Source organism: Bubalus bubalis, chromosome 21 (genome assembly GCF_019923935.1).
Source record: "Bubalus bubalis isolate 160015118507 breed Murrah chromosome 21, NDDB_SH_1, whole genome shotgun sequence".
NCBI classification, from domain to species: domain Eukaryota; kingdom Metazoa; phylum Chordata; class Mammalia; order Artiodactyla; family Bovidae; genus Bubalus; species Bubalus bubalis.
Window position 1 is genome coordinate 213,220 of NC_059177.1, and position 27,196 is coordinate 240,415.

General features: G+C 51.1%; 1 protein-coding gene across 3 annotated transcripts; it reads left to right on the forward strand.

The window, feature by feature from the left end:
* The first annotated feature begins 512 nt into the window (after positions 1-512).
* Positions 513-6,433, forward strand: LOC123330972 (double homeobox protein 4C). Of its 3 annotated transcripts, XM_045163890.1 has the most exons (4): positions 513-567; positions 3,622-3,757; positions 3,874-4,015; positions 4,593-6,433. In XM_045163890.1, exons 1-4 carry the CDS (start codon positions 518-520, stop codon positions 4,886-4,888), a joined length of 624 nt encoding a protein of 207 aa, XP_045019825.1. In that variant the 5' UTR covers positions 513-517; the 3' UTR covers positions 4,889-6,433. The 3 variants fall into 2 exon arrangements, with proteins under 3 accessions (XP_045019825.1, XP_044789702.2, XP_045019824.1); XM_044933767.2 differs by lacking the exon at positions 513-567 and having other exon boundaries at positions 3,497-3,757.
* The last annotated feature ends 20,763 nt before the right edge of the window (positions 6,434-27,196 follow it).

A 27,196-nucleotide genomic window follows, 5' to 3' on the forward strand; every position in this document is an offset into this window, starting at 1 on the left:
TATGATGGAAACTACAAATAGTTCAATCCTGAAGAATCTTATGAATTGTATCACCCAAAAGTGTTCAAACAAAAATCTGTTAATATGTGTAATCACTATTTTTGACTCATGGAATATAATTAGAAGGCAACATCATCTCCCACTACCCTTTGAAATTTTCACAGAGTTTCTTCTCCCAACCCAGGTTGAAAAACCTTACTCTCAAATAATAAAAAGTCCAGAATTGCTTTCACTCACAAAGTACTTAAAAAGAATTTCCAGTCTCTAATTATAAAAACACCAAGTCAGGGTTAACCAGCTCAGCCACACTACAGGATGCCCACGTGCAGTAGGGGTGGAAGGCAGGCATGGTCCTCTTTAGCTTTCCTGCCTAATTCCATTCTCCCTCCTTTAGATGGCAGTTTATGGTTTCCAAATTTGCTGGCATATTGAGTGCAGCACTTTCACAGCATCATGTTTCAAGATTTGAAATAGTTCAACTGGAATTCTATCACCTCCACTAGCTTTGTTCATAGTGATGCTTTCTAAGGCCCACTTGACTTCACATTCCAGGATGTTTGGCTCTAGGTGAGTGATCACACCATCGTGATTATCTGGGTTGTGAAGATATTTTTTGTACAGTTCTTCAGTGTATTCTTGCCACCTCTTCTTAATATCTTCTGCTTCTGTTAGGTCCCTACCATTTCTGTCCTTTATTGAGCCCATCTTTGCATAAAATGTTCCCTTGGTATCTCTAATTTTCTTGAAGAGATCTCTAGTCTTTCCCATTCTGTTGTTTTCCTCTATTTCTTTGCATTGATCGCTGAGGAAGGCTTTCTTATCTCTCCTTGCTATTTTTTTGAACTCTGCATTCAGATACTTATATCTTTCCTTTTCTCCTTTGCTTTTTGCTTCTCTTCTTTTCACAGCTATTTGTAAGGCCTCCCCAGACAGCCATTTTGCTTTTTTGCATTTCTTTTCCATGGAGATGGTCTTGATCCCTGTCTCCTGTACAATGTCACAAACTTCAGTCCATAGTTCATCAGGCACTATCTATCAGATCTAGTCCCTTAAATCTATTTCTCACTTCCACTGTATAATCTAACCTTGTATAATTGAGAATGGTCTGTTATCCTTATTTGCAGTCCTGTAGTAAGAAGCCCAGTAAACTCTTGCTTCCTTCCTTGGCTTAGAGGAACCTCCTTCATAACAGTAGGGGGTACACTGTCCCCTTTCTCAGGTCTTTCCAGGGCACTTGGGGTGGATGAAGGGTGGGTGGAGGTGTTTGGTATGGCCATCAGGCTGAAGCTGAAAAAGACCAGAATGGCATGAGCTGCCATCCAAGACACTGGCCCATCACAACTCTGGCAGTAGTCTTAGCTCTCAACATATCAAAGCTTCGGGAGTGGAGGTGTGGATTGTGCTGGGAGGGGGGTGGGCAGGGGAGTGGACAGGGACTGCTTCCTTCTTTGTCTGAGGCCTTCATCCTTCTTTGTCTGATCCTTCCTCCTGATTGCCTCCTCCTTCTCCTCTCTGCCCTCCATTTCTTTAAGAAAGCACACACTCTTTCCATGTCCCATTGTTGGCACAGGTCAGGGCATCGTTCTGTCCAGAATGTCCATGCTTCCTTACTTGGCTTAATGGAACCTCCTTTGTAAGAGTAGGGGGTACACTGTCCCCTTATGTGGGTCTCTACAGGGCACTTGGGCTGGGGGGTGGGCTGGGGAGATGCAGGTATCAGGCTCCACCTGAAAAAGCCCCAAAGGGCGTGAGCTGCCATTTGAGATGCTGGCCCACTGTGTCTCTGGCAGTAGCCTTGAGCTCCAGGCAACTCAAAGCCCTGGGGGCAGTGGACTGGGACTGCTGTAGGGAAAGGACGCCAGGAGGCCACGGAGGAGTTGGGGAGGGATGTGGGAAATGGAGGCAAGGAAAGCGAGGGATCTAGGTGGAGGAACTGGAGAGAGTGTCCAGTGTCCGGGAATGCCTGGAAGGAGCCAGCGGAGGCAACTGGGACCAAGGTATGTGTGGAATGTGAAAAGGTGGGAAAACCCAGAGCATTTTGGAAGGCAAGGCAGGCTGGGAAAGGGGCATGGGCGACAACTTCAAAGGGACCTAGGGGAATTCCTGGGAAGTTAGGACTCTGTGCACTGCTAACAGCACTGAGGCTGAGGTTGATCCCACGTGCTGCATTGGCAGGGCCACAGATCAAAGACCTGAATGGCCCACCCAGCCCAACATGGACCTTGGGGGTCTGTGAAACAGGCCGTGCCTGTGAAAGTCCACTCACTCCACAGGATTCTTTCCAGGGTCTCTGCTTGGAAAGAGGCCAGGGCGTCCCCTCCATCTAAGCACCCACCTCTATTTACATAAATGGAGGCAGAGCCACCTCACACTCTCCAAAGTCCTGAGCTACTGGATCCTGGCCCGCTAGGCCAGCAGTCTGCAAAATCCTTGTGGCTTTCCCACCATGCCTTCATCCAGCTACTCCAGCACCTCAAGCAGTACATTTAGCCTCAGTCCCTGAGGTTAGGGTTAGGGTCAGTGTTAGCCCCAGCCCCCCCAGCCTTAAAAGATCGACAAGCCTCCTATATGAGCTCTTGGCAGCCACGGGTGTCCCGGACATGCAGGCACCTTCTCTAGGGGTGGCTGCCGATGCAGGAGTGCACACTGCCCTCCCAGGCGCACCCAGCTTCCTAGACGAACTCTTGGTGGCCACAGGCATCCCGGACAAGCTGAGGCCTTACACGTGGGCCTCTGTAGTCACAGCACAACAGCCAGCTCTCACCAGCACACCCAGCCTCTTAAAGGAAATCTTGGCTGCCACGGGCAGCCTGGACATGCCAGGGCCTTCCCTGGGGCCCTCTGCCAATGCACGAGCCTGGGCCCATGGTTCCCAGGCGTCAGGTGTGCCCAAAGAGGCATCATTTGTTCATTTTGCTCCTTTGGCACATACATTGCATCTCCTTTCTCTTTTCTGTGATGATGGTGTTTGTTGAGGTGTCGGGGGGAGGGGGGATTGGGATGGGGCCCTCTTTCCTCATCTTCCTGTGGAAATGGGAGTCGGGGAGCTCTGTGGCTTTGCCACCTTCAGTGGCTTTCTCTCCACAATGACCTAGTGCCTTCTGTCTTCTGTCAGGCGTTGCATGTTGGGCTTCACTTTGGCTTCCTTCCCTTTCCTTTCCTACGGCCCGTGGTCGTGTTAGCCCCGAGAAGCTAGGTGCTCTCCCATTGGCATCGTGATGGAGGGAAATCTGGGAGAAGCCCCATCAAGACGTTTCCCAGGCATCTCCCTAGACAGGAGGAAAAATGAGGCAGGATAGCATTGTGGTCTTTGGTGGGTGGGAGTTCTTGCCGCCTTTGTTTTGGGGCTGGGTTTGGTTTCCTTTCTGCTTGCTCGTGTTTCTTGGATTCTGGCGTGGGTCGGGGTGGGGGATATCCCCACCACCCTTTCCTCCCAGCCTGGCTGTCAGGGTGTAGCCAAATGACTTTCAAATGCACACCCATCCCCGGGTTCCCAGCTTTGCTCAGGCACAGGGGCAACTAGGCTGGGTGGGGAGCATTCTTGGATTCTTCCATCGAGTCCTCCCCCATGTCCTCTGAGACTTTTCCCTTTCTTCTGTTGCACATGTCCCATCACCACAGGAGCTCAAAGGAGGAGGCTCCTTCTGAAGTTGAGCTGAAAAGATGCCCTACAAGTGCTCTTTCAACAGAACCCCTACCCTGGGATAGCAGAGAACGACTGGCCCGAGAGCTTAGCATTGCCAAATGCAGAGTTCAGGTAGGCCCCCATCTCTCCATCCGTTCTCCTTTTCAGGCTCTCCATGCTGATCCAAGTCAGTTGAAAGCATCTGGCGGCCTTTCTCTTAAGAAGGAATTCTCTCTGTTTGCCCATAGGTCTGGTTTCAAAACCAACGAAGAAAACGATTAAAACAGAGCCAATTGCCTTCTGAAAATGTGTCCCAAAATGGGGAAGGGGCACCAAGGTGCACGCCCAGGCCACCATCGCCACCTCTTTGTCCTCAGTCTTGCTCTCAAGGTAATTTACCCAGTGTTCTGCGAAGGCTAGTCCCCCAGAGGGGGCTCTGAACCCTGAGCCTCTTGCCAGAGTATTCTCTCTGCTGGTAGATGAGCACCGGAGGCCCAGAAACAACAAGGAGGGAGGAAACAGGGCCATCTGGTTCTTGCGCCTATCAGTGACCCAGACAGGGGGACCACGCCCCCAGTCGGTGGGGACAGGCAGCACTGTTGCCCTTTGCACCCCCTCCCCAGCCCCCATCGGGAACATTAGCCTCTGGCTGCCCAGGCAACCTTGGCCGAGGAGCATGCTTCAGGACACTCCATGGCAAGACTGGAGGAGGAAGGAGACACACATGGACATGCATCTGTGTGGAGTTTGCCTGTGTGCGTGTGTGCACGCACACATCCACAATGGATCCAGGCACATGATCCATCTGTGGGTGTATTCCTTAGAGCCCTGCCCCATCTGCAGAGCCACATGAAGTGATTCAGGTGTGTGGGACTCTCCATCCTCTCCATACCATCTAGGTTATCTGTGCTGTGAACGTTCCATGGCCTTAAGGTCCTCTCCTCTCGGTGTGTTCTTTCTTTGGTAGAATACTCAGCCAGAGAGGCCAGCAGAAAGAGGACAGTCATTTCTCCTTCTCGAACAAGTATCCTTGTGCAAGCCTTCAAGAGGGATTGCTTTCCGGGGATTGTCACCAGGGAAAAGCTGGCTCATCAGACGGGAATCCCAGAACTTGGTGGGCCGAGTGGTGGGTTGTGGGCTGCTTTTGGCTTTGCAGGCACCCCTCATTTCCCAGGACCAAGGGACTCATTTGCAGAAAATGGCCCTGCAGAACTCACGCTGGACCTGACAAATCAGAGAACGGGCAGCCAGGTGGGGTGTTGAATGGGCGCTGGGGAGGCACCAGCACGTTGATCTAGATGGTAACGACTTCTGATGTGCCTGTCTGCCTTTTGCTCCCCTGGACATGGTTTCAAAACCGAAGATCTCAGTACCCCTAGCAGAGCACAAGGGGCCTGGGAATGTCTGGGCCCAAGGCCCAGGCGGCGCATCAGCGATGACTACTCCTGCTCCAGAGAACTGAAGGGCCCCTCCCACTGTTCAGAGCACCTCTCCTCCCCTTCACACCTCTCAACCACAGGAGAGCATGCCATCCTTGGCTGCAGCTACACCTTTGGGCACCCCACCTTCTGGGTGCCTGGTACTGCCTCTGGGGTCTGTGTGGGCCAGCCGTTGATGATCTTCATGGTCCAGCCCAGCCAGGTGGATCTCCAGCCAAGTGGGAAGCCACCACCTCCTTCCCAGGTAGCAGTTCCCTGGGCCAAGCTCTCCCCTGCTGTCACGGCCCCTTGGCAGCCTGGGCCAGGTGCCATCTTGCCACCTGGGCAGCCTGAGACACACATCCCATGGTGGCCAGAGTCACCCTATGGTGAAGTAGTGGCCCCTCCACTACAACCACAGCCCCATCCACCCAGGCTTCCAAACTCAACAAGCCTCCTAGATGAGCCTGTGGTAGCCACGGGTGTCCCAGACATGCAGGCGCCTTCCCTGGTGGCCGCTGCAAATGCAGAGGCACACTCTGCCCTCCCAGGCGCACCCAGCTTCCTAGAGGAGCTCTTGATGGCCACAGGCATCCCGGACATGGAGGCGCCTTCCTTGGGGGCTGCTGCAGATGCAGGAGCACACCCTGCCCTCCCAGGTGCACCCAGCTTCCTAGACGAGGCCTTGGCGGCCTCGGGCATCCCGGACATGCAGGCACCTTGCGCAGAGGTCACTGCTGATGCAGGAGTGCACCAGGAGCCCCCAGCTTCCTAGACAAGCTCTTGGCGGCCACAGGCATCCCTGACATGCAGGCACCTTTCCCATGGTCTTTTGCGGATTCAGGAGCACATCCTGCCCTCCCAGGAGCACCCAGCTTTCTAGATGAGCTCTTGGTGACCCTGGGCATCCAGACATAATGGGGCCTTCCCTGGGGCCGTGTGCAGATGCACCAGCACACCTCCCCCTCCCAGGCTCACCCAGCCCCCAAGACGAGCTCCTACCTGCCACATGCATCCCAGGCTCGCCGGGTCCTTCCCCAGCGTCCTCTACTGTCATCACGGGGACCATCTAGCCCTCCCCGGGTCACCCAGCCTCCTAGAGGAAATCATGTCTGCCACGGCCATCCAGGACATACCCCTGGTCTTCACTGGGGTCCACTGCAAGGGAAGGAGTTGAGGTAATCCTAGAAGCACCCCTCAGTAAGGATGATTACCAGGCCCTCCTGGACATGCTGCCAGGCTTGCCAGCCCCTCTGGCTTAGAGGGAGAGGAAGGAAGGAGCACCATCCCCCAGAGCACCTTTCGGGTCTCCTTTTCTGGGATGTGGAGCCATGGAGCTCGGGGAGGGGGGCTATATTGGGTGCGAGGAGGAGAGAATACAGATGGGATGTCTACCAACAACTTTGGGGACAGATCCCAGAGCTGGACATTTGGGAAGCAAGAGCCCCCCAAGAGGGAGAGAGTAGGGAAGGCTGAGTGGGAGAGGGAGGGAGGGAGAGAGGGAAGGGAAGCAGGGAGAGTTGGAGACAGAGGGAGGGAAAGGTGGGTCGGGGGAGGTGGGTGGAGCCCCCATCTGGGACTCAGCTTCAAGCCACGGGCAAACCTGGCAGGTATCCCTAAAATACTCGGTCAGGGACATGCTTCCCTGGGTTTCAGGATGCCAGCTCTGGGCGGGTTTCCCAAGGTCAGATCCTCTGAGCCAGCAGTAGGGACCTACTCAGACAACCGCTTTCACAACCAGACTCCATGTGAACACACAGGCCCGCAATAGCTACAAAGGCCAATCATCTCCATGTGTCTCTCTGATCCTCACAGTGTAGTGACTGAGCTCGCCCTGCCACCAGCAACACCCACCCCCACCCCCGTCACCCGCAGACATAGAGACCTTTTATACTTGCAAACCCATTCCTGAATTTGTAGATCCAGTGGTTTTGAAGTACATCCAAACCCCTGACTGTTCTCATGTGAACCCCCGTGGTTGGGTTGAGAGACCTGGGTGGCCATAGAATACATTGCTAAAGATGGCTGTGGGTGTGGTGTTGTGGTTCATTCGTTTCTTTTCAATTCATTGGGACCTGTTCAGAGCGAAAAGAGAAGTGCCTTTCTTCGTGCATCACCCGCGTTGCCTCATGCAGCCTCCTTCCTTCTTTGTCTGCTCCTTCCTCCTTTGTCTGCTCCTTCCTCCTGATTTCCTCCTCCTTCTCCTCTCTGCCCTCCATTTCTTTAAGGAAGAACACATTCTTTCCATGTCTCTTTGTTGGCACAGGTCAGGGCTTTGTTCTGTGCAGAACGTGCATGCTTCCTTCCTTGGCTTAGTGGAATGTCCTTCGTAAGAGTAGGGGGTACACTGTACCCTTTCCTGGGTCTCTCCAGGGCACTTGGGCTGGGGGGTGGGCTGGGAAGGTGCGGGCATCAGGCTCCATCTGAAAAAGCCCCAAATGGTGTGGATTGGCCCATCACATCTCTGGCAGTAGGCTTGAGTTTCTGGCACTCAAAGACCCATGGGTGTAGGTGGGGGTGGGGGTGGGCATGGCAGTGGACTGGGACAGCTGTAGGGAAAGGATGCCAGGGGGCCCCAAGTAGCTGGGGAGGGATGTGGGAAATTGAGGCAAGGAAAGGGAGGGGTCTAGGTGGAGGCACTGGAGAGAGCGTCCAGTGTCTGGGAATGCCTCAGAGGAGCCTGTAGAGCCCATTGAGGCCAATGTATGTGTGAAATGTGAAAAGGCAGGAAAACCCAGAGAGTTTCAGAAGTCAAGGCAAGCTGGGAAAGGGGGCATGGTCGGCAACTTCAAAGGGACCTAGGGGAATTCCCAGGAAGTTAGGACTCGTGCACTGCTCATGGGGCCCGAGCCTGGGGTTGATCTCAGCTATTGCCTGTGTGGGCCACAAACAAAAGCCCCGAACAACCCTCCCAGCCCAAAGTGGACCTTGGGGTGTGGGGCATGGGCCATGCCCGTGAAAGCTTACTTGCTCCATGGGATTCTTTTTTAAAAAATATATAAATTTATTTATTTTAATTGGAGGCTAATTACTTTACAATATTGTATTGGTTTTACCATACATCAACATGAATCCGCCATGGGTGTACACATGTTCCCCATCCTGAACCCCCCTCCCATCACCCTCCCCATACCATCTCTCTGGATCATCCCAGAGCACCAGCCCCAAGGATCCTGTATCATGCATCGAACCTGGACTGGCAATTCGTTTCACGTATGATATTATACATTGTTTCAATGCCATTCTCCCAAATCATCCCACCCTGGCCCTCTCCCCCAGAGTCCAAAAGACCATTCTATACATTGGTGTCTCTTTTGCTGTCTCGCATACAGGGTTATCGTTACCATCTTTCTAAATTCCATATATATGTGTTAGTATACTGTATTGGTGTTTTCTTTCTGGCTTACTTCACTCTGTATAATAGGCTCCAGTTTCATCCACATCATTAGAACTGATTCAAATGTATTCTTTTTAATGGATGAGTAATATTCCATTGTGTATATGTACCACAGCTTTCTTATCCATTCGTCTGCTAATGGACATTTAGGTTGCTTCCATGTCCTGGCTATTATAAACAGTGCTGCGATGAACATTGGGGTACACGTGTCTCTTTCAATTCTGGTTTCCTCAGTGTGTATGCCCAGCAGTGGGATTGCTGGGTCATATGGCAGTTCTATTTCCAGTTTTTTAAGGAATCTCCACACTGTTCTCCATAGTGGCTGTACTAGTTTGCATTTCCACCAACAGTGTAAGAGGGTTCCCTTTTCTGCACACCCTCTCCAGCATTTATTGCTTGTAGACTTGTGGATAGCAGCCATTCTGACTGGTGTGAAATGGTACCTCATTGTGGTTTTGATTTGCATTTCTCTGATAATGAGTGATGTTGAGCATCTTTTCATGTTAGCCATCTGTACGTCTTCTTTGGAGAAATGTCTATTTAGTTCTTTGGCCCATTTTTTTATTGGATCATTTGTTTTTCCGGAATTGAGCATTCTTTCCAGGATTTCTGCTTGATGGCCAGGGGTGCCCTCTCTGACTAAGCACCCAACACTATTTACAAAAATAGGGGTGGAACCGCCTCACCCTATCAAGTCCTGAGCTGCTGGGTCCTGTCCCAATGAGACAGCAGTCTGCAGCGTCCATGTGGCTTTCCCACCATGGCTTCGTCCAGCTCCTCCAGCACCTCAAGTGATACATTTGCCCTCGCTCCCTGTGGTGGGATCATGTCTCCGGGGGTTTGTGGATCACCCGGCCAAGGGTTCATTGCAAACCCATCAACTGACCGCCTGGAATGGCAGGGACCAATTGGCTGGGCCCCTGGTTTCCAGGCATCATGTGTGCCCAAAGAGGCACCATTTCATCATTTTACTCCTTTGGCATGCACATAACATCTCCTTTCTCTTTTCTGTGATGATGGTGTTGGTTGCGGGGTTGGGGGGAGGAGGGAGGAGTGGGGCCTGGGATGGGGCACTTTTTCCTCATCTTCCTGTGGAAATGGAAGTCGGGGAGCTCTGTGGCTGTACTACCTTCAGTGGCTTTCTCTCCACAATGGCCTAGTGCCTTCTCTCTTCCATCAGGTGGTGCGTGTTGGGCTTCACTTCAGCATCCTTCCCTTTCCTTTCCTTTTCCACTAGTGAATCATATATGGCCCGGGCATGTGTTAGCCTGGAGAAGCCAGGTACTTTCCAATGGTCATCGTGATGGAGGGAATTCTAAAAGAAGCCCCATTGAGATGTTTCCCAGGAATCTGCCCAAACAGGTGGGAAAATGTCTCTGCAGACAGGCAGGATAGTGTTGTGGTCTTTGGTGGGTGGGATTTCTTGCCAGTTTGTTTTGGGGGTGGGTTAGGTTTCCTTTCTGCTTGCTCGTGTTTCTTGGATTCTGCAGTGAGTGGGGGTTGGGGAGTTTCCCCACCAGCCTTGACTCTCAGCCTGGCTCTCGGGGTGTAGCCAAGTGACTTCCAAATGCAGACCCATCCCTGGGCGCCAGGCTTTGCTTAGGCACAGGGGCAACTCCCCTCAGCGGGGATCATGCTTGGGCACCCCCGTCGAGTCCTCCCCCACCCCCACGTCCTCTGAGACTTTTCCTTTCTTCACTTCCACAGGCCCCATTGCCAAAGGATATCGAAGGAAGAGGCTTGCTCTGAAGCTGAGCAGAAGGACGACCTGCAAGCCCTCTTTCAACAGAACCCCTACTCTGGGATAGTGCCCAGAGAATGAGAGCTTGGCATTGCCGAAAGCAGAGTTCAGGTAGCGCCCTCTCCCTCTCAGGCTCCCCGTGCTGATCCACATCAGCCGAAAGCATCCGGCGGCCTTTCTCTTCAGAACAAATTCTCTCTGTTTGCCCCTAGGTCTGGTTTCAAAACCAATGAAGACGGTTAAAGCAGAGCCGATCACCTTCTGAGAATGTGTGCCAAGACGGGGAAGGGGCACCAAGGTGCACAGCCAGGTCACCATCACCACCTCCTGGACCTCAGTCTTCCTCTCAAGGTAATTTACCCAGCGTTCTGCAAAGGCAAGTCCCCAGAGGGGGTCCCGAACACTTCCCCACTTGTCAGAGAATTCTCTCTGCTAGTGGATGACCACTGGAGGCTCAGAAACATCAAGGAGGGAGGAAACAGTGCCATCTGGCTGCTTTCCCCATCAGTGTCCCAGATAGCAGCACCATGCCCCAATTCGGCATGGATGAGCAGCACTGTTCCCCCTTACATCCCCTCCCCAGTCCCCATCAGGAACTTTAGTCTCCAGCTGCCCAGGCAAACTTGGCCAAGGAGCATGCTTCAGGGCACTCTGTGACAAGACTGGAGGAGGAAAGAGACACACATGGACATGCATCTGTGTGGAGTTTGCCTGTGTGTGTGTGTGCACGCACACATCCACGATGGATCCAGGCACATGATCCATCTGTGGGTGTATTCCTTAGAGCCCTGCCCCGGCTGCAGAGCCACCTGAAGTGATTCAGGTGTGTGGGACTCTCCATCCCCTCCACACTGTCTAGGGTATCTGTGCTGTGAACGATCCATGGGCCTTAAAGTCCTCTCCTCTCGGTGTGTTCTTTCTTTGCTAGAAGATTCAGCCAGAGAGGCCAGGAGAAAGAGGACAGTCATCTCTCCTTCTCAAACAAGGATCCTTGTGCAAGACTTCATGAGGGATTGCTTTCCAGGGATTGCCACCAGGGAAGAACTGGCTTGTCAGTAGGGAATCCCAGAATCTGGAATCCGGGTAAGTTCTCCACCCAGCACATGGGCCCAGGACATGGCCCAGGAGAAAGGAGTGTTAGGCCCTGCTGAGCGTCTGGAACTGGATACACATAGGCTTGGGCTGGGGCTTGGGCTATGGGGGAGGGGGCCAAAAGTTGGTTTGGGGCCAACTGTGGCCGTGCAGGCATCCCTCATTTCCCAAGGCCAAGGGATTAGTTTGCAGAAAATGGCCCTGCAGAAGTAGCCCTGGGCCTGAAAGATCAGAGGATGGGCAGCCAGGCAGGCTGTCGAATCGTAGCTGCAGAGGCATCAGCATGTTGATCTGGACGGTCATGACTTCTGATGTGCCTGTCTGCCTTTTGATCCCCTAGATATGGTTTCAAAACTGAAGAGCCTGGCACCCCCAGCAGAGTGCTACATGGGCTGGCAGTGGCCGGGCCCAAGGCCCAGGCGGCGCATCAGCCAGGAGTACTCCTGCTTCAGGGAAGCAAAGGGCCCCACCCACTGTCCACAGCACCTTTCCTTCCCTTTGCCCCTCTCAACCACATGAGAGCATGCCACCCTTGGCTGCAGCCACTCCTTTCACACCCCCACCTTCTGGGTGCCCAGGACTGCCTCTGGGGTCTGTGTGGGCCAGCAGTTGATGATCTTCATGGTCCAGCCCACCCCGGTGGTTCTGCAGCCAAATGGGAAGCCACCACCTCCTCCCCAGGTAGCAGTTCCCTGGGCTGAGTGCTCTCCTGCTGTCACGGACCTTTGGCAGCCTGGGCCAGGGGCCATCCTGCCGCCTGTACAGCCTGAGATACATTTCCTGCAGTGGCCGCAGTCAGCCTATGGTGATGGCATGGCCCCTCCGCTACAGCCACAGGCCCATCCGCCCAGGTTTCCAAGCTCAACAAGCCTCCTAGATGAGCTCGTGGTGGCCATGGGCATCCCAGACACACAGGCACCTTCTGCGAGGGTCGCTGCAGATGCAGGAGCGCACCCTGCCCTTCCAGGTGCACCCAGCTTCCTAGGCGAGGTCTTGGAGGCCTCAGGTGTCCCGGACTTACAGGTGCCTTCTGTGGGGGCCGCTTCTGATTCAGAGGCGCACTCTGCCCTCCCAGGCGCACTCAGCTTCCTAGATGAGCTCTTGGCGGCACTGGGCATCCCGGACCCACAGGCACCTTCCCTGGGGGCCACTGCAGATGCAAGAGCGCACCCTGACCTCCCAGGTACACCCAGCTTCCTAGATGAGCTCTTGGCGGCCACAGGCATCCTGGACACGCAGGCGCCTTCCTCAGTGGCTGCTGCAGATGCACAATCACACCTCACCCTACCACACTCACCCAGCCTCCAAGACGAGCTCCTGGCTCCCATGTGCATCTCAGGCTCACCAGGTCCTTCCCTGGGGTCTTCAATTGTCATCACAGGGGACCACTCAGCTCTCCCTGGGTCATCCAGCCTCCTAGGGGATATCTTGGCTGTCATGGCCACCCAGGACACGCCCTGGTTTTCCCTGTGGGCCACTGCAGAGGAGAAAGGAGTTGAGGCAATCCTGAAAACACCCCTCAGTGAGGACGATTACTAGCACCTCCTAGACATGCTGCCAGCCTCCCCAAACCCTTGGGCTTAGAGGGAGAGGAAGGAAGGGGCACCTTCTCCCCTGAGCCCCTTTCAGGTCTCCTTGCCTGGGATGCAGAGCCATGGAACTCGGAGAGGGGGGCAGTTTTCGTTTGGGAGAGAAGAGAATACAGACGGGATGTCTACCAGTAACTTGGGGACAAACATAAGAGCTGTACCTTTTGGATGCATGGGTGGGGACAGGAAGGCTCTTTTTTGCCAGTGCCCCCTCCCAATGAAGCGCTCAGCCGTCCTTCCCTACCCACCCCACCCCCCAACCCCTCCGTGGCCTCTCAGCATCTCAAGCCAGCCTGGACATTCTAAAAAGATCCATGTGTCTTAGCAGAAAGACAAGAAAGGCATATGGGTGCAGCCTAGGAGGGACACCCACTCACTCACTGATCTTGCATCATCGGAGATCACAAGTGCGCTCGTGGTAGGTGGTGGTCGGATGGTGGGAAATTCAATGAAGCAGCAGACGTCTAGGCGTCCACCATGAGCTAAGCTACAGGGCTGCAAAATCCTAGGTGAGATGGGGAGTGTTCAAGCCATGCTCCTGCTCTGCCCCACCTGCCTGCCTGCCCCTGCCATTCCAGTGGGCTGGTAACTGATCAGAAGGGGAGGAAAGGCAGAATTGGAGCCACCCGCTCTAGTGAGACTGCATCCCTCCGCATGATCATGCCAGGGCAAAAGGGCAATAGGTCTATTTCCCGCTCCATGACTGAAGCTTTGCGACCCCCTAGACTAGTTCTGGAAGCCAGATGGTAGCTTTCTCCCTTCTCCAGGGGATCTTCCCAACGCAGGAATCAAACCAGGGTCTCCTGCATTGCAGGCGGATCCTTTACCAACTGAGCTATCAGGAAAGCCCTGAGCACAGGCAAGCCAAGTTCAAGGCCATGCCCCCAGGAGAGAACAGGCTAGCTGATCTCAGCGTCATCCATCCGCCACCCCCCAGCCCCCCACATCCCAGCCAACGGCACGTCCCAGCATGAATGAGGAGGCATAGGTCAGAGGAACGAGCCCCAGTGGAAGCACAGTCCTCCAGGGACTGGCTTCTTTCCCCTGGCATCGGTGTCCTCCAGGTTCAGCCATTTGGCTTACACCATGCAGAAAAGTGTCTTCTTTTTGAGAGGTGGGAGGAGAAAACGCATTGGGGTGGACGCAGCAGCTTATCAGCGTCCACACACCTTTCCTTTTCCCTGGAGAGTTCGGGTGCTTGACAAAAGTTTTCATGCTTGAGAACCTTGGTGCCAATAAACAGGGCATAGCTCCCATCTCTGCCAGGGGCCTTACCCCATTTCAATTCTTCTTGGTTTGGCGGGAGGGGCAGTGTGGTGAGCCCGGCCTGACCTGCTTGATCCTGTGGTAGGTCCTTCCACTCCACTGCTGCAGGTCCAGGGCAGCATCAGCATCTGCACCTGGCAGGACCAACACTCACAGCCAGGCTCCTTTTGCCACGACTTGCCCTCCTCAACCCTGCCCCCGTGACCCAAGGACACTCCCCCTCTCAGGTGCTTTTTGTGGTGGGGAGGGGTGGGCAGGGGAGACTAGTTTTTCTTTTTCAAAAACAATGATGTTGGCCATAGGGCCTTTTACCAAGCTTAGTAAGCGGGATGGGGTGGCATGGTGTGGTTAAAATTTGAAGGAAGTTCTTGCTATATATCCCCAGGCAAACAAGAGGAGCCTTTCTCTAGTAGGACTTCTCTGGCCTACACCCTCTGGGGGAAAAGGTCATTGCACGCATCCTAGGCCATTAACCATCCGGGCTTTCCAGAATTCCCCTGCTTCAGGTGGCGGACAATTTGAGCCTTCTCCATTGGTCCTGGCCAGGAGAGTGCACTCCTTCAGGCATGGGTGGAGGCGTGGGGCGAGGCTCCACTCCTTTCTCCTCTCAATCCCTGCCCACCGCCCCCTGACCAAGGTTACTTAAGGCCTTGCCCAGGGGGCTCTGGGTCTCTGTTTGGTCATGGACATTCATAGGAGGGACACTTTGGTTGGACCTTCTCCCTGTGCCTAGTGCTTACAGCGTCCTGCGACCTGGAAGCCCATTGCCAAGACAGAAGGAGGGAAAGCCTGAGTCTTTGTCTGTCTGTTTTGTTCTTATATCTGAGCTGCTGGATGGTGTGGGGAGTGTTGCTTTTGCTCTTGTTTTTGGTGGTGGTGGTGGGGCGGGGGGACGCGTTCCATCCTTGACCCTGCAGGCGCTCACCTACACGTTCACGGAACCGCTATCCTGACACGCTGCACACGCGCGTGCACACACACACACACACACACACACATGTACATGTACACATACCTCACCCCCCATTGCTGTTGAGGGCAGTGGAGGAGGAGAAGAAGGAGGAAAAGGGGTGTGTGGTCAGGGTGTCCTAAAAGCCAAAGGTTTTCCCCAGTTGTCTCATGAAGAGACAGACACAATGGACGTCTCTCACCCCAACGGTCCTCTGGCCTTCACTGCCCACATGGTGGGCCTGGCTCACCCAGCCTCTCAGGGTGCAGAGGTGATGCCTCAGCAGGGGCACCGCAGGGGCAGGTTGCCTGCACCCCCAGGCCAAGCACCTTGGTGGTTCCACCTCTAGCACCCTCCTTGGATTTCCCACTTCCCTGGGGAGAGAGCACGGGGCAGTCCCCACCGGATTCAGGGGGCTCGACATCAGCTTCTTCCCGCGTGGTGTCCTCGCTGTCCCCTGGCTTCACCACGAGGTACCATATGTTTGTCCTGTCGTCGCCTAGTCCTTCACGCCCTCCCCTCATGGAGTCCTCCGTGGGCCACAGCTGCTTGTCGCCCAGCACACCTCCCAGACCCTGGCAGGAGTCAGAACCCAGTCCTTGGGACACCAGCGTTACCTGGCAGAGTTTCCCCATGTCTTGCGCAGGGTCACCCCTGGCATCAGCAGCAGCCGCCTGGGACTCTCCTGAGGACACCAGCTGTTCTCCAACTGTCTCCAGGCTTGTGGGTCCCTGGGCCTGTCCCACGCAGGAAGCATCAACCCAAGCACTGAGCCTGCCAGGTGCTGGCCCAGGATCTTCCCTGGGTTCACCCATGGCCCTTGGCTCCTCGCCACCCTGCACCCTGCCAAGCTACCGGCAGGAGGCAGAGGCCAGCCCCTCCGGGCACCGAGGGGCCCTGGCAGACCTCCCCCGTGTCCTTGGCTGGCAGAGTCCCCCCTGAGATGGGGTGCAGAGCCCTGGGAGCCCCGTGGGGACCCCTGCAGCTGCCAGAGGCGCCGGCGGGAGGCAGAGGCCAGCCCGCCAGGTCCCTGGCAGACCTCCTGGGTCTCTTCCACGGAGTCTTCCATGGGCTGCATCAGAGACCCTGGGGAGACCCCCAACTCTCCCAGCTCCTGCCAGCCCTGCAGCCCACCAAGCCGCTGTCTGGTCCCTGATGGCAGCTCCACGGGTCCCTGGCAGACCTCCCCAGTCTCTTTGACAGGGTATCCCCTGAGCTTGGGCCCCAAACCAGGCAAGCCCCTGTGAGGCCACCAGCTCCTGGCCACCGTGCACCCCTCAGATGGGCTGGCACGATGCAGAGGGCAGCCCAGCGGGCACACCCGGGCCCTGGCAGACCTCCCCATGTCTTTGTCCAGATCTCCCCTGAGCTGGGGCGCAGACCCCTGGGAGCGCCGCGGGTACCCCTGCAGCCACCAGAGGCGCCAGTGGGTGGCAGAGACCAGCCTGCCAGGCCCCTGGCAAACCTCCTCAGTCTCTTCTGTGGAGTCTCCCATGGGCTGGGACCTAGATCCCATGGAGTCCTCCTGATGCCCACAGCTCCTGGCTGCCCTGCATCCCGCCGAGCCCCCAGCGGGTTGCAGATGGCAGCTCCCCAGATCCCTGGCAGACTTCCCCTGTCTCGTTGACAGAGTATCTCCTGGGCTGGGAACCTAAATCTAGCGAGTCCCCTGAGGGCCCCAGCTCTTGGCCACCCTGCACCTCTCTGACGGGCTGGCGGGAGGCAGGGCCCAGCCAGCCGTTGCCCTGGCAGACCATCCACATCTCTTTGGCAGTGTCTCCCCAGAGCTGGGGTGCAGGCACCTTGGAGACCCATGGGGCCCCATGCACTCTTCCAAGGTACCAGCAGGAGGCAGGCAGGAGGCAGAGCCCAGCCCACTGCCGGGGCCCTGGCAGACGTCCTGTGTCTCTTGGGTGAAGTCTCCTCTGGGCTACCCTGCAGCGAGCTGGGGCTCTCCCATGGCTCTGCACTCGTCTCCCACCAGCCCCACCCGTCTGCTGGAGTGGGCAGGTTCCAGGCTGGAAAGCCCTGTTCTGGCACAGACCTAATGGCTTGACTCCCTTCCCTTTGCCATTTCCCCAGCAGGGACTCTGGCCTCTTTTTCCATGCTCCCATGCTCACCTGGCTTCCCACTGGGATGGACCCAGGGTGTCCCCACCCCTCCCCCTGACAGTTTCTTCCAGGACAGGAAGGCATTGTCTTGAGGATCAAATGGCAGATTCAGGATTTTTGGAGTCAGCAGCAGTAGGCTCACATAGATTATCAGGCCCATCTGAAAAATACAGAGTCAGAGCCTAGAAAGTAAAGACATAAAATGACATCACTTAGTTCTCCTCAGGGTGCCATCTCTTAATTCAAGTGTGGTATATGCACAAATCAATTCCTGGCACTTTGACAGCTGTGGGAGAAGAATAACCTGGTAAGGGCCTTCCCAGAGGGGCTTGAGGGATTGGCCCCCAGATCCCAATGTTTTTATCAGGACCCTGGTTCTTGGCTCAAAGGGCAGCTGGCTTGACTCAGAGGCTGGGTCAAGAGTCACCTCTTGGACTTCCATTAAGGCCTGTTGAAAAGCTGAGAGATGAGTTTCATAGTTAATTCCAAAGTTCTAGGAAAACTTTTCCATTGAGCATTTTCAGGAATTATTAATCATCCATCCTCTGACTGTAACCACCCTTTATCAGTGATCTTTAGTCCTCTTTTCTCATATCTTTCTAATTCTTCCTCAGTATATTATAGTTTTTCCTGTTCCACAGGACATGTTCAGATCAAAGGTGTTTGCATTGAAGGGGTTTTCTAAAGTGTGGCCTTTCTGGCTTGACAGTCAGCCAGCTGATTACCTTCGGCTACTTTAGTCCTGGCCCTGCTGTGCCCTTGGCAATCCATAACATCTACTTCTTTAGGACAATATATAAACAGATGACAAGAGTGAACATCAACATTCTAGGTATCAGTGAACTAACATGGACTGGAATGGGTGAATTTAACTCAGATGACCATTATATCTACTACTGTGGGCAGAAATCCCTTAGAAGAAATGGAGTAGCCATCATAGTCAACAAGAGTCTGAAATGCAGTACTTGGATGCAATCTCAAAAATGACAGAATGATCTCTGTTTGTTTCCAAGGCAAACCATTCAATATCCTGGTAATTCAAGTCTATGCCCCAACCAGTAACACTGAAGAAGCTGAAGTTCAACAGTTCTATGAAGACCTACAAGATCTTCTAGAACTAACACCCAAAAAAGATGTCCTTTTCATTATAGGGGACTGGAATGCAAAAGTAGAAAGTCAGGAAACACCTGGAGTAACAGGCAAATTTGGCCTTGGAGTACAGAATGAAGCAGGGCAAAGGCTAATAGAGTTCTGCCAAGAGAATGCACTGGTCATAGCAAACACCCTCTTCCAACAACACAAGAGAAGGCTCTACACATGGACATCACCAGATGGTTGACACTGAAATCAGATTGATTATATTCTTTGCAGCCAAAGATGGAGAAGCTCTATAGGGTCAACAAAAACAAGACTGGGAGCTGACTGCGGCTTGGATCATAAACTCCTTATTGCAAAATTCAGACTGAAATTGAAGAAAGTGGAAAAAACCACTATGCCATTCAGGTATGACCTAAATCAAATCCTTTATGACTATATAGTGGAAGTGAGAAATAGATTTTAGGGACTAGATCTGATAGACAGAGTGCCTGATGAACTATGGATGGAGGTTAGTGACATTGTATAGGAGGCATAGGCATCAGGTTTCAGAGGATACTTCTTTTTATGTGGAAATAAATGTGCATCTTTGCATTTGACAACTACAGAAATAGCATTTTGTGCTCGACCCACAGATTTTCCATCAGCCCACACTCTAGGATTTACATTTTGTTCAATTAAAGGGAGAAAAAGGGAGGGCTTCATATTCATGAAAACAGAGGCATGTACCTTGCTCAGTATATCCCTCCCTAAAAGGGGTGAGGGAGACTCTAGCATGATCAGAAACTCATGTGAAAATAGCACAGAGTTCCAGCTGCAGCTTAGAGGACGACTGAAATAACAACGTTTGGCTCATCCTGACAGTCCTATTATGGAAGTGGATTGGGGAGAAATAGGCCAGGGTCTTCAGTAAGCACAGAGTAAGTTGCCCCAGTGTCTAAAAGGAAATCGATGGATTGTCCCCCACAGTTATTAATACCCGGGTTTCCTCAGGTGTAATTAGGACGGGAGCTTGTGTACAGATCCCCAGACACCTTCAGTCCTGATTGTCTTGAGAGTCCGACCCCTGAAACCTACGCCTCTAGGGGCAGTCTTTCTTCGAGTGTGGTCCCTTCCAAACTGGATATGTAGCCAGGGGCAACTTAAATGCCCGAGAGCAATCCCACTTGAGGTGCCCTCCTTTCCACAGTAATAGCAAGCCCATCCCTTTTCATCTAGGTCCCTTTGCGCATTTTTCTCTGGCTGTTTCCAGCTGCTTCTGACAGCCATTACAAGGGCTTCTGCCTGTTCCTTTGTCTTTCTTTTCCTCATATTTTCTACCATAATAGACTGAGCCAGTTGCAACAGATTATTTAAAGACTGATTTGGTCCATACACCTGTTTTAATAGTTTACGGCAGATATCTGGAGCCAACTGACTGAGAAATCTATATTTTAAGATCACTCTTCCCTCTTCACTCTTGGGATCAATTTCAGTGAATCTGTGAAGGGCTTCACTCAGTCTAGGAATTTACCAGGAGCTTCCTTCTCTTCCTGTTCTATGTCTGCCAATTTGGTATAGTTTAAAGTCTTAGCACGCACTTGCCTGAGTCCTTCAAGAATACATCTGACAAAATGACTTTGATCTCATCTTCCTTTAGCCGTGTTATAGTCACAATCTGGTTCTATAGTCAGGACCACCTGATTCCCAGCAGGGAGGGCAGCTATATCATCCTCCCCCTTCCCTACTGATTCATCACTAAGCCATTAATCTCCATAGGCAACAGCTTTCCCCAAAACTCGAATTTTTGAGTCAGGAGTTAGCGTTTGTCCCAAGTAAGGGCCATTGTCCTTCCAAGTAAGGTCATAAAGCAGAGTAACACCCTTAAAAGCTCTAATATACTTTTCTGGGTTCTGTAAATAATCTTCCAGATAATTCTTGATTCTTTGTATTTCTTCATAAGAAAAGGGCTTATTAACTCTCATAGATAGATTATTTCTCCTGGTGGGTGCTTCATGAAGAGGCAAAAGCTTGTGTGGCTGTTCCTCAGCCTCTCTGGCTGCGTGGTGCATATGATCCTATGGATAGACTGGAGAAACTTGCTTTTCTTTATCTCTTTGTCTCCTGTCCTCCATCTCAACCTGTATTTCACCCTTAGTTTTTGCTGTCTGAGCTTCTCTTACTTCAATTGTCTGAGTTTCCTTTGAAACCTCAGAGTTCTGAGGTTGTACTGAGACAGGGGTTGTTTGGACCTCTACTTGGACAGTTTGAATCTGTTTGGGTTTTTAGTGACACCAAGGGAATCCTTTCTGGGGGGGGTTCCCTGACTTTCAGTTTGTTCGGTTTGGAGCCCCAGGTACGGGGGCAAAGTAGGAGGACAGGAGGGAGCAGAAGGCTTCATACCTAAATCTATACTCTTAGGACATACGTCTGACATGTCTCACAGAGAGAAAAAGGGCAACACATATGCTACTTCTATCCATTTACCTTGTTTTCTACAGAACTGGTCTAATTGTAAAACAGTATTATAATTAAGAGACTCTCCAACTGGCCTCCATTCACCATTCTCCAGTGGATATCGTGGCCATGTACTATCACATTGGAAGATCAGGCATGCTTCTTCAAGCTCTGGGGATCAAATCTATCCCAGTTTTTCAGGATACAGTTCAAAGGAGTGAGGCTGGAATTGTTAGCTCCCATCTGTATGAGAGGAAAAAAGTGACCAGTGCCATCTTTCTACTGGAGATGTCCCTCCCTGATCTAGATGGGGGTGTAAACAGACTTTACAAGAAAGCTTTCCTTCCCTGGTCAGACTTAGTCTGTCCCTTTCCAATGCAGGCACCATACTCAGCCCTCCCAGTTCTACCACTGAGGCAGGATGGCAATGCACCAGGGGTAGACCTGATGGCATCCCAGACTAGTATCCAGTTCCTCACCATTAAAACCTTGTTTGCCTCTGATGCCATCTGGGGTGCAATCAGAGTAACCTTCCAGAATGCCTCCAAGCTAAGACCACTGGGGAAAACATTTGTCTCCTGAGTGCCTGTGCATGACCCTGAGTATATTCCTGACCATAATAAGACCGGTATGAACATAAAACCAATATGTTCCTTTCAAGCGTCACCACACCAGTATGTGATAGCAAAAGAGACAGTGAAGGGGTGGCCAGTGAGGAAAAAGTGATTTTTGTCCTCAAGTTATTAGAGCTAGTCCTTCCAGTTCATTCCCACAGATTCCACAGAAAGGATATCTAAGGAGTTGGGACAACAGCCACTGGAGAGCCTCCACTGGTCCACTGAGAGCTAGCTTTACAAAAGAAGACCGCTGTACTTCCTATCTGAGCAACCTTTAACCTGAGAGATGCTCTTGGACTAGAGCTCCATCTAGCTTTCGAACTTTCGACTCCTAGCAAGTCTAGGTGCTTCCTGACTACCAGTTCAAGTTTGGGACCTAAGTAACAGTACACAGTAGCAACATAGATCACAAGTCCCTTGAAAGTCTATGATCTGAGAGATTGGGTTAGTATTTCTAATTCCCAGGAAGTTATGAAATAGTCAAAGAGACTGGAAAGTTTGACCAAGAAAGGAGAGTTTGGTCCACGTGCTTTGTCCGTTTCTGGCCATTCCCGAAGGAGGCATTTGGTGCCTCTTGACATTAGCAGGGGGCTATAATCCCCTGACAGGGTTTTCTGCCATAAACTGTATGAGGTCACCTCAGAACCACAGATTAGGACACAGCTCTTTGTTTGCACGTGTGTGCCTCTTTCAATTGATCACACACATAAGCACCCCCTAGAGTTAGTAAAGTACAGCAGAAAACGTGTTTGCTAGGAGACGGAGAAGGCACTGGCACCCCACTCCAGTAGTCTTGCCTGGAAAATCCCAGGGATGGAGGAGCCTGGTAGGCTGCAGTCCATGGGGTCGCACAGAGTCGGTGGCTACGAGTCGGACGCGACTGAGTGACTTCACTTTCACTTTTCACTTTCACGCAATGGAGAAGGAAATGGCAACCCACTCCAGTGTTCTTGCCTGGAGAATCACAGGGATGGCAGAGGCTGGTGGGCTGCCGTCTATGGGGTCGCACAGAGTCGGACACGACTGAAGCGACTTAGCAGCAGCAGCAGCAGGAGAACAAGAACTAGAGTTTCAAGCGTCCTTAACTTGTCCTGAAGAATCCCAGATGAGTCCCCAAGATGAAAGGTTGTTGCTGAGCCATGAAGACACCAGGATTCTTGGCCTCTGGAGGAGAATTCAATCCAGAGCCAATGAGGAGGCTTGATCACTCAGAGCTTTTGTGTAATAAAGTTTTATTAAAGATAGAGAAGGATTCTGACATAGACATCAGAAGGGACAGAAAGAGCGCCCCCCTGCTAGTCTTTAGCTGGATGTTATATAGCTACTAGCAGTCTGATAATTAGAAAAAGGAAATGGCTCTAAACTCTGAGACTGGCACAAGGCCCCTCACCCACAACATGCATTTTGAGATAACATTGGCACAGAACAACAAGGTGAGTTGTCCTGGGCCATAAAATGATTGACATGAATCTTGAAGAAAGGCAGGTTTCCAAGCAAATACAGTCTCATTAACATAGCTTAAAGAACATTTGCATAAGTAAAACATACTGGTTTGTCAAGTGGGTTCTGAGTCTTAGGCAGAACAGACTTGAAGACAGAGTCTAGGGTAAATACATAGTTCATTAACATAGCTTAAGACAAACATTTCCATAAGAAAAACGCATTGGTTAGCTCAAGGTTTGAGAAAGGTTAAGTTCAGCTGGAGCGAGGCATTGTCATGGCAACCCAGAATTTTAAGAGAAACCCCTTTTAAGTTTGTATTAGTTCAGTTCAGTCCCTCAGTTGCCTCCAACTCTTTGTGACCCCATGGACTGCAGCACGCCAGGCCTCCCTGTCCATCACCAACTCCCTAGGTTTACTCAAACTCATGCCCACTAAGTCGGTGATGCCATCCAACCATTTCATCCTCTGTCATCCCCTTCTCCTCCTTCCTTCAATCTTTCCATCAGGGTCTTTTCAAATGAGTCAGCTCTTCGCATCAGGTAGCCAAATTATTGGATTTTCAGCTTCAACATCAGTCATTCCAATGAATATTCAGAACTGATTTCCTTTAGGATGGACTGGTTGGATCTCCTTGTAGTCCAAGGGGCTCTCAAGAGTCTTCTCCAACACTACAGTTCAAAAGCATCAATTCTTTGGCACTCAGCTTTCTCTATAGTTCAACTCTCACATACATGACTCCTGGAAAAACCATAGCCTTTGTTGGCAAAGTAATGTCTCTGCTTTTTATTATGTGGTCTAGGTTGGTCATAACTTTCCTTCCAAGGAGTAAGTGTCTTTTAATTTCATGGCTGCAGTCACCATCTGCAGTGATTTTGGAGCCCAGAAAAATAAAGTATGCCACTGTTTCCATTGTTTCTCCATCTATTTGCCATGAAGTGATGGGACTGGATGCTATGATCTTAGTTTTCTGAAAGTTGAGCTTTAAGTCAACTTTTTCACTCTCCTCTTTCACTTTCATCAAGAGGCTCTTTAGTTATTCTTCACTTCACCACCATAAGGGTGGTGTCACCTGCATACCTGAGGTTATTGATATTTCTCCTGGCAGTCTTGATTCCAGCTTGTGCTTCTTCCAGCCCAGTGTTTCTCATAATGTACTCTGCATATAAGTTAAATAAGCAGGGTGACAATACACAACCTTGACATACTCCTTTTGCTATTTGGAACCAGTCTGTTATTCCATGTCCAGTTCTAACCATTGCTTCTTGACCTGCATATAGGTTTCTCAAGAGCAGGTCAGGTGGCCTGGTATTCCCATCTCTTTAAGAATTTCCCACAGTTTATTGTGATCCACACAGTCAAAGGCTTTGGCATAGTCAATAAAGCAGAAATAGATGTTTTTCTGGAACTCTCTTGCTTTTCCGATGATCCAGCAGATGTTGTCAATTTGATCTCTGGTTCCTCTGCCTTTTCTAAAACCAACTTGAACATCTGAAAGTTCATGGTTCACGTATTGTTGAAGTCTGGCTTGGAGAATGTGTAGAGAAGGGGGAAAATCTAGCACTTATTTGTTTCCTCCTGCAGCTTAAGAGAGAGATAGGAAATGTCTGACACTTGCAGCCTATTTCTTCCGTTTGGAGACTCCAGTCCTTCCTGCCTGTTACCCTCTCAGTAGGTCATTTGTTTTTGTTTCTCCTTGCCATCTACTGGTGCCATTTAAGAAGTGATTTTCAACTGGGGCAATTTTACCCCAACCCCCCACACCCAGGCAACAAGTGGCAATGTTTGGAGATATTTGGGGCAGCTACCACTGAGGAGGTGCTAGTAGGCTGAGAACAGGGGTGCTATTCAACATCCCACAATTAACAGGGAGCCCCCACACCCAAGAATTCTCCAGCCCAGAATGCCTTTGATGCTGTGATTGAAAAATCTTGCCTCAGAGCAAGAGTAAAGAGCTTAAACTTCACACAGTGTAAATTGTGCACTTTTAAAGCAGTGTTTGACTAATATCTTTGTACAGAAAGTACAGACGTCTTTGAGGTGAGTTGCATTGTAACATCTTTTATTGAAACTCACCCTCCAAAAATGCAGTTCTTTTCCTGAGCTTCTGGTATATATTGGAACTGTCTACAGCCAGATGTGGGGCTATACAAAACTCTGTTAAGAGGATTATACTGCCAGAGGGGAAAAGAGCATGCAGATGAAACAAGCTCTGAGAGCTTAGAGTGCCCACAACAGGGAGTGGAGTCTCTGGATAAAAGCTGCAATCACAAACTATGAGAAAATTAGGAGTGTATGCTCATACAGTGTCGACCACTCTGTCCTTAGTAAGTGTTCGTGGAATGCCTGCTACATGCCAGGCATGGAAATGTCACAGCCTAGCCTCAAGCAGCTCCCCTGTGAGCCTGGACCCTCAGGACATGGAATAGGTGCTGTTATAGATACTAGAAGATTCTTCAGTTGAGGAGGGCACAAAGCATAGCCTGGGGACAGCAGAGGCTCTAATGTGTAAACCTTGAGGCTCCAAGTGTCCTGGTAATGTGAGAAGCCAAAGAAGACCCTGATGAACGGCCAATATTCTTACTCTGTGTTTCCCTAGGAAGGCTGTCTGCCTGGGGCGCTGAGAGACCAGCCCCAGGGAGGACATGGCCAAGATGCCACCACAGCTGCCTCCATAAAAGATCTGAACTGTCTGCTCCCACCAACCATGCTGGGCCAACTTCCTCTTTTGTGTTAACAGAAAAGGTCTCTAGTTGACTTTTCTCTGACACCTCTCTGGATGATTATGCAATAACATTTTAAAAGTAGTCAGACACTTTTGACCAAATTAAGTGTTTTGCAGAGTTTTCTACATTAAATTCCTGTTTAGTCTGCCATCTGGAAAAAATGGCAGCTAATAAATTTCCCAATGACCAATCTTTGCAAATCTGAGTAGAAGTTAGAAATCTCTTACTTTAAACATGTAGAAAACCAAGTGTACGAGAATAAGCTCACTCAAATTCTGAATTTATTCAATCATCCTACTTTTATCAAGGGAGTTTTCTTCTTCTTATTTTATTTATGAACTACAGCTTAAACCAACTCACTGTTTGTGCTTAAGTGGAAAGTATTAATGACCTCCAATCCATTCTAGCATCCCCACTTGGGGGAATTCAGAATTGCCCTTAGTTGGCCTGCACATCCAACCATCTGGAAGGGAGGAAGCTGAGAGCAGGCATCCAGGATCTCCAGCCAGCTCTAAAGGAGGAGGATAGGGGCAAGGACAGCTCACTGACTGGAAGGAAGGTGCATATGTCTGGCTGTGTCCCCAGCCTGGGTGGCACCAGCCGGAGAGAATCAAGGAAGGGAAAGAAAAGAAACGGGAGGGAGAAGAGTTGGGAGACAGTAACTTGACTTCTAGATAGCCAAACACAAGTGTCAGAGCAGACACTGGGGAGGAGAAAGAGGGTCCTTTGGGAGGGGCTGCAGAAGAAATACCTGGAGGATGCTTCCTCCTCTGCATCCTGCACTCCAGAAAGGGTGTGTGTGTCAGGAGAGGGAGTTTACATCCACTCCTTTCACTAAAACTGTGCAGTTCAAGTTGGTCCTGATAACACACTTCATGCTTCACTTGTGTAATTTAGTTCTGGTGCCTTCCCTATAATTTCCCAGAGAAGCTGGGTCTTCTGTGCCCACTTCCCCCTCATGCTTCACTATGGTCTCAAGTCTTCATTTGGGGGGGGGGGGGCAAACAATATATAGTCAGTGGGCAGAGCTGACCATGCAAAAGGCAAAGGATTGATTCCTAGGCATAATATATATTCATATTATTATATTAGTTTATTTATACTTATTAATTTAACTAATTATAATATACATCTTCCCTCAAAACTCAGTCAGTAAAGAATCTGCCTGCAAGGCCAGAGACCTGGATTAGATTCCTGGGGTGGGAAGATCCCCTGGAGAATGAGATGGCAACCCACTCGAGTATTCTTGCCTGGAGAATCCCATGGACAGAGGAACATAATACTATATAAATGATGTGTATATATAATGTAAATAAAAAGTTAAATATGGTTAGTATTATTATTTTAATATAACAACATTTATATTAATAATATATAGGCTGATTTAGTTAGTGACATCCTTAGTAAGAAGACTGGTAAATACTAAAGAAATCAGAAGAACCCAGAATTTTGAAAACCTTTGAGGGAACTCCATGCCCATGACGTAAATGGAGAGAAGTATGGGAGGGCCTCCTGGCCAGGCTACTAACAGGGCTTTTCTAAGCCCCTTTTACTGGGTCAAGAGTGAATCATGGAGCCCTGAGTGTATGGGCAAAGCAGGAGCCTGAAGGCCAGGGCTCAACCTCCCTGGCCAGCTCCCTTCCTTTTTTCACCACATCACAGTGGCCCCAGCCCACCTGTGTATCACCTCCTC

Bases quoted from the DNA above. Each gene is read 5' to 3' on its own strand.
- LOC123330972 (XM_044933767.2), top strand. From the start codon at position 4,940: ATGTGCCTGTCTGCCTTTTGCTCCCCTGGACATGGTTTCAAAACCGAA.